Genomic DNA, 7,568 nt, shown 5'->3' with positions numbered 1-7,568 from the left:
GTGGCTGCTTTTTGAATACCCAGAGAGCTCGGGTCCCGCGCGGGGCATAGCGATGGTGTCTGTCCTGGTTATTCTCATCTCCATTGTCATCTTCTGCTTAGAGACACTGCCGGAGTTCAGGGACGACCACAGGGATCCGATCACTATTGCACCTGCGATTAATGGCACACTCCCGTATTTCACCAGCCCATTCTCTGACCCTTTCTTTGTTGTGGAGACGTTGTGTATTATTTGGTTCTCATTCGAGCTGCTGGTGCGCTTCTTTGCGTGCCCTAGTAAAGCCATTTTCTCAAAAAACATCATGAATATTATTGACATTGTGGCCATCATTCCCTATTTCATCACTCTGGGCACAGAGCTGGCAGAGAGACAAGGAAACGGACAGCAGGCCATGTCATTAACCATTCTGCGCGTAATTAGGCTTGTTCGGGTGTTTCGCATCTTCAAACTCTCGCGTCACTCCAAAGGGCTCCAGATTTTAGGACAGACTCTGAAGGCCAGTATGCGTGAGCTGGGCCTGCTCATCTTCTTCTTGTTCATCGGTGTCATCCTCTTCTCAAGTGCTGTCTATTTTGCTGAAACAGACGACCCAGATTCAGGGTTCAGCAGCATTCCAGACGCATTCTGGTGGGCTGTTGTCACCATGACTACCGTGGGCTACGGGGACATGCACCCCGTGACCATCGGGGGGAAGATCGTGGGGTCTCTCTGTGCCATCGCTGGTGTGTTGACCATTGCTCTGCCCGTGCCTGTCATTGTCTCCAACTTTAACTACTTTTACCACAGAGAGACGGAAGGGGAAGAGCAGGCACAGTACCTGCACGTGGGCAGCTGCCAGCCCCTCGCGGACACAGAGGAGCTGAGGAAGTCTCGCTCCTCTTCCTCACTCAGCAAGAGCGAGTATATGGTGATAGAAGAGCACGGGATCAACAACACGTTCAAACAGCAGCCCAACTTCCTCACCACCACGCAATACAACTCGGAAAATTGTGTGAATATAAACAAAAAGATTTTCACCGACGTGTAGCCAATTATTGAGTCATAGCTCTGAACGCAGGAGGGGGTAGTGTGTAAACACAGCTGTTTCTGTCGCTATGCTACAGCGTGCGGAAGCAGCGGTAGATCAGATGAATAAACAAAGGAATAATGAGGGAGGGGAAGCAACATCCTGTCAGTTCAGAGACGCTGCTTTGTGCTCCATTTACAAAATCTGTCCTTTTCATTTCGGTGATGAGGATTCACAATTCAGTTTTACTTTCGAGCTTGGAGATAAATAACTCATTTAAAATATTAGGTCTAGTATTCTTCGGTGAGTTAGGGAATTGACCTGTTGTGCATTGTGAAATTGCATAATGTGCATATATCATCACAACAGCCTATTAGAAGCTTTATAACTGAAAGATGAGTAAAAATGTATGGTAGGCTACTCGAAGAGCACTCACAGTAGCCTATTGACATACGTGTTATGAGTCGTGATTCGTCAGTCATAGCCTAATATTCAGAATCATTTAAATATGTGTCTGAGTGTTTTAACACATGTAATGTCACAGTTTTGCATATTATCTAAATTAGACCGTTCTGTGAGATGATTTAGGCCTAATTGTACGTTAAAGTCAAAATGTTAATGTTAAAAAAAATCCCTTATCCTTTCATATGAACTGTCACGGTGTGATATAAACACAGGGGCCGCCTGCTTTCAGTCACGGTGCAGGACACACTGAGAGTGGATAAACACAGCGCACACGTACACGTCAAAGATGGAGCGTGCATCTCTTCGGATGCCTCAAATATAGTGATGCAGTCGCCATGGAGACATCCGTTTCCTCGGTAACCCCAGTCACCGTTGCCATGACACCCTTGTTTCCACAGAAAACTTCCAGATGGCTTGCAAACTATATCGGAGATTGTTATCAAAAAAGCTTGTATTGAGTCTCTAATAAGACATTAGCCTACGATTTGCGTGCGTAAAATACGAGCCCCAAAAATACCGAGCATTGACGCACAAAGCAAATTGGGAGAACAACGTCTGGTCACACAATTGCCACTATTAACTGGGTCCCGAAATGAACCTGGCACCGCTTGGAGACGTGCTAAACCGGAAGATGTGGAAGGGGAGGCAGCGCGTGAGGAATTATGAATGAACTGGGAACACGTTGTGTCTGGCTGTCCTGAGTGCGCTACTGCAGGCGCTCAGCAGAGGCTGCTGTTCTCCCACTGATAAACATGGTAAGTTCTGAACACTGTCACTCAGGCCCTGGTTTCTTTATGAACCCTCCCTTTACATTTAGTCATAAAACCAGTTGTTTTACTGTGTGGGTTTAATGGGAATGACAATACATTTAGGTTATTCAATATAAAGAGTGTTACCTTAATGACATTTCATCCGAGTAATATAAAAGCATAATAAAAGCAAGAGGTGGTTGGTTTTTTGTCTATGCTCTTATTCATGCAGCACACGTTGCATACATGTTTAAGCCTTTACTGGCCTTAGTGTGTGGGTTTTCCTATGTTGTGTAATGGGGCAGATGCTCCTGCAGTGCGCCCAGGTTGTCTTTAACCTTCAGATGACTGAATAAGGGCACCAACAGCATGCCCACCCAACCTGTCTCAGTGCTGCCTCCTGGTGGCTTTCATCTCCTTAAAGAACAGGTGGCTCACCTGATGTCTCTGACAACATTTGCCAGTGATGTCAAAAAGATTCAGAGGTAACATAACCATGAGATATCTCACAACAAGAGCAAATTGAGAGCTGCCATTTAACAACATTGTTAAATGCATTGAATCTCACATTCATGCTTATAAACATGTGTTTATATATTGAAGTGTGTGAAAAAAAACCATTTACAATTATTGTTAGTAGTAAAGCAGCCTTTTTTCCTGTACCCAATTCCTATCTTTGGAACTGCTGCCCTGCTACCCTGCAGATGTATGTTCACTGTCACCCCTGACTGTGATTACTCTCTCTCAAAAAGAGATGGGATGAGAGGGAAATATATAACATGTTAAAAAGGCAGGATGGGGAATCTATCTATCAGCCATGTTCTGAATCTATTGAGTGTGACTCTGTGTGCACCTGAATGTGTTCTTGTGAGCATGCGTGTGGTAGTTGACTATTATACCTCAACACTCATGGTTGAGTGATAATTAGGGCATTCTCATTAGTTGGCTACCCTAAAGGCAAAGTGAGAGGTCCCACAGAAAGAAACACCACGTCATAGATTATTGCTTTCCGTTTTAACCCTGACCTTGACTTCATACATTTTCAGTGAAACCCTCTGTGTTGGTCATCAGTTAAATTGCCTGCTCATTTCTCAAATGAAATAAAAGCTTCAGAGAGGAGAATCACTGATTTATTGATTGTAAGCAAACTATATTTTGGAAGATACAGTAGCTGCTTGTTTATAATCTATTTGGATTGGTCAGTCTGGAAGCTAATCTTATGAGCCTGGCGAGGATGAATTATCGAGAAAAGAACGCACATAAAAAAAGAACGGTAACATGCACTTTTGTCTTTTCAATTCCTATTCTGTCAAGCTCAGATGATGTGCAACATTGCAGCTCGCTAGTGTTTCGCATTTGTTTCTGTCCAGATCCCTTATCCAAACATCGGCTCCTCTTTCTTTATCTTTGCTAAAATGTAGGCTTTTGGTTGATGGTCTTGTACAGGATGAATTGCAGTGTGTCATGTCTGATTAACTCCAAGACTGTAATGCTGTCAGTGGTGGCACTTCTAGAGAAATGTTGCCCTTGTCAAAATGGTCTCGCTCACATAAAATGTGCCCTCTTCACCTCCCTTCTCCTCTCCTTATGATCTGACACTGTTTACACTTTGAGTTGTGCATGAGGGGTAAGGAGACGGCAGGGAGAAGAGCAGCATCCTTGCGGTGTTAATAAGATCACCAAACTATATGTGATGGGTCTGGTTACTCTGTGTGGCTCTAACAATGTAGTCTTCTCTACTCCCCATTCTCCTCTTCCTCCTCTCTCTCTTTCTCTCTCAGGTGAAAGTAGCTCAATTTTTCTGCACAGACCTCCTGGAAACACTGACGACCCCAATTATACTGCCTCCCATTTAGGTAAACAGACTTGATTTGATAAGAAGAGTAAATATGACATTAGTGAACTTTACCTAACATTCACTGCTGACGACTTAGAATGGTGTTCTCTGTTTAGAGCTGTATAGATTACCCATTCACCTGCAGTGACCTTTTTTTCTCTCTAGGGGCTCAATGACTCTGGTCTTCCTGATGAGCCAGATTAGCCAAAGCGAAGAGTTGAGACAGAACTCCCACTGGATCAATATTTCTTCCCCTACCCTCCTCCTGACTGGTGTCCTTAAACCCAGACTGGGTGCCTACCAGTTCTCCCCTTCCAGTGGTACACCACTCAATCCAAAATGCAATTGCTAGAATGACAAAAAAAAAAACTGACATATAATGTATTCCACATACAGTTTTGTAGCTGCAGTATTCTGACTGCTTTTCTTCTGGATTTGACACACTGTGAGTGGATCGATCACGCCGTCAAAATGGATTCAGGCAGCGAGAGAATTCAGCTGGATCTGTTTTATGGACTCTGGCATTTCTCTATACTGCTTTCCATATACAATTCAGAAGGACGGGTTTAGGAAAAAGCCCGAAATATGGCAAAGAACTTCTAATTCCTGGATTTAACGCAGATTTCTACCCATTGATGTTTTAAGGTAATGATATTCATTATGGACAATAACTGAAAAACAGATTTAGCTTCAAGTCAAAAGTGGCTAAAACTGAGGCCGACCGTGATTTGCTGATATGAAACTGTGATACAAATCAAAGACTGTTAGCCATATGCCTTTTGTTAATCTGTGTGCTCTGTATTGAAGATGATACAAATTGTATCTGTATTTGTAAGTGATACAAACACCTATGTATGTGTGCTGGTTGCAGCTATTCCCCTATCCTATACACATGGAGAACAATACAGAAGCATATATATACATACATGCACATACATGTATACACGTACCTATGAATGGCTCTGTTTTATCCCAGAGTGCACTGATATTTTGGGATGGGGCAGAATAACGCCAGTGGAAGGTTGTGTATGCCAGTATTTGTTCTGTGCTATTCTGTGCCGTCTTAAACATGACCCATATAAAGAGATATCAGTAGTACTGTCATTATTTGCAAGGAGATTCTTTATTAATTAATGAGAAAATTGAACTGGGAAAATATCTTTATAAACCGTATTTCCTAGTATTTGTGTGGTTTTGATGATGTCATGATTAGAGACATTTGAACCAGCATTACCGTGTCTGTGTTGATGTTTCTGTAGAATTAATCCTCTTCTATAATTCACTTTGGTATGGTTTAGTATAAGCTACATATTTAATTTGGATTTCATTATTTAACAGGATGAAGAGCAAATAAGAGCAGACCAAAAACATCAAATAGTTTGCAGTAAGACACTAGAACAAGTAATAGCAGTGCTTACAATATAGAATGTGATTCTGTGTGTGATTATAAATTGCTTTAATCATTCAATGTTGCTCTAATGTCCTAGATTTATAGGGGTATTAGCATCCATAAATATGTTGACAGACAGAACAAAATGGTTTATTGTCATCATACTCTTTTAGTATAGTGAACAACAGGGTTTGGTGTGTAGCCCTTGAGCAGCTATCTCGTGCAACAAAGGTTGGGGTTGTACTAAACAGCTGTGATGGTGCCAAACAGAAAATATCCTATTTGTAAACACAACTGAAATAGAAGTATGATACTAAAAGTACAAGCAACGATGCTCTATGACACCATTTCTGCAACCTCAGCCATTTTAAAATGTGCATGGAAAAGAGATGATTGCTTTTATAGCACAATATTGCAAAACATTTGGCTTTTCCCTGAACTGCACAGCTGAACCATAATGAGAATTGAACTGTGTGTGAGTTCAGTGGAAAACTTCATATCATCTCTGTGCCGCAGGAGGTAAATATTAACATTCTAACAGAGGATTACAGCCATCACACTGTCATCCTGTGTATGAAGCAAGTGTGCTTTATTGCTCCAAGGAGCCCACCAGCTTGCTAATAACTCTGCCATCTCTCTAGGCCAGTGGTTCCCAAACTTTTTGTGCCCAAGGCACACCAAAGGACAAGGCACACCTATTGTGCAAAATAGCCCTTATAACACGTGTTATCACTGATATCATGTAAAATATCTGTAAATGTGCATAATTATTTACTAATGCCAAATAAAATGTGACAAAGACAACTATATTACTCATGAAATATTTATTAACGAAATATTTCAGAAATTAATTTGAAACGTTATCAAATTAGGCTTCATCAAAGCAGCAACACATTCATTTAAACCAGACAGGTCACAACATTAAAAATGAGACAAAGGAAATTCAGCACAGAGAACTGTCAATGCAAGGAAGCTGCATTGTCCATGGTCCTGAACTACAAATTATAAATGTAACATTTCAGCAGAGATGGGGTCGTTACTAAAAAAAAGTAATATATTACATATTACTTTAAAAAAGTAAAAAAAGTAATGTATTACACTACTTCGTTACTCTCTACATAAAGTAACTCGTTACTTTACTCGCAGGGCCGGCCCGCCCCTCCCTGCAAGCAGATCACGCAGACTGCTAAAGTTTCAAATGTTCTCTTTAGTTCAGTTTCCATTGTCGCATAAGACTGATCCAGATCCTGAATGTTTTCCTATCTGACCGTGGCTGTTCTCTGTCTCCTGCTATCTGTATATTTTGCGCAGTCTATCTCTGCTCACGCTGTTGCGTCGGCGTGTTCTCCTGCGTGTTGGCCATGTGTTGCACTGGAACTAGACACCGCAAAGACTTCAGCCGAGCACGTACGAACTGCGCATGCGTGAGTGGCAATAACTCTCCTTACCAGCAGGTGGCGGTAGTGTGTATTCGTCATTCAAAACAGGCAACAACCGGAAGACAGAGAAGAAGAACAGACTGTGATATAAACAAACAACAAATAGCTTGTGCGGTAGCTCCACCTTAGCATGTGTTCTTTGCAGGTGCTTGTTGAGGTTTGACGTGGTGTTTACAGCAGTGGATAACAGCTTCTGGCCTGGACACAGTTTGCACCTCACCGTCACATTCCTGTCTATTCTTCGGATGAACTCAAAATAATGGGCATACCTCCACCCCTCGAGAGTTATCGCTGACTCAGCCATGTGTATGCAGCACTGCACGTGGACATGTGGACGCGCAAGTCGCGCAGATTACGTACATATAAACCTACAAAGTACTGATATAGTAAATTAATTTTTTTTTATTTTTGTATAGTTGTATATTGCAATAATAAGGTATGGTTGTCACAAAATCCCACGGCACACCCGGACTTGCCTCACGGCACACCAGTGTGCCGCGGCACACCGTTTGGGAACCACTGCTCTAGGCTATTGTGTGTAGGGTTGGGTACCGAGAACCGGTTCCGGTTCGGAACCGGTTCCAACATTTCGATTCCAACGGCATCATTTAGAAATGTGAATTTCGGTTCCGCTTTTCGATTCCTGAGGAAATGTTTCTCGCCGCTCTCCGTAGCCTACTGC

General features: G+C 42.3%; 1 protein-coding gene across 1 annotated transcript in view; it reads left to right on the top strand.

The window, feature by feature from the left end:
* Positions 1 to 5,137, top strand: part of LOC117450073 (potassium voltage-gated channel subfamily A member 3) — a 5,986-nt gene extending 849 nt beyond the window's left edge. The window contains exons 1-3 of the mRNA XM_034088082.1: positions 1 to 2,226; positions 4,002 to 4,076; positions 4,223 to 5,137. The exon at positions 1 to 2,226 is cut by the window's left edge and continues 849 nt beyond it. Coding sequence (XP_033943973.1) covers positions 1 to 1,027 — 1,027 coding nt within the window. The 3' untranslated portion in view covers positions 1,028 to 2,226; positions 4,002 to 4,076; positions 4,223 to 5,137. The remainder of the gene's footprint in view (positions 2,227 to 4,001; positions 4,077 to 4,222) is intronic.
* Positions 5,138 to 7,568: the final 2,431 nt, after the last annotated feature.

Source organism: Pseudochaenichthys georgianus, chromosome 7 (genome assembly GCF_902827115.2).
Source record: "Pseudochaenichthys georgianus chromosome 7, fPseGeo1.2, whole genome shotgun sequence".
Classification (NCBI taxonomy): Eukaryota; Metazoa; Chordata; class Actinopteri; order Perciformes; family Channichthyidae; genus Pseudochaenichthys; species Pseudochaenichthys georgianus.
This window is presented reverse-complemented; position numbering and strand designations above follow the sequence as displayed.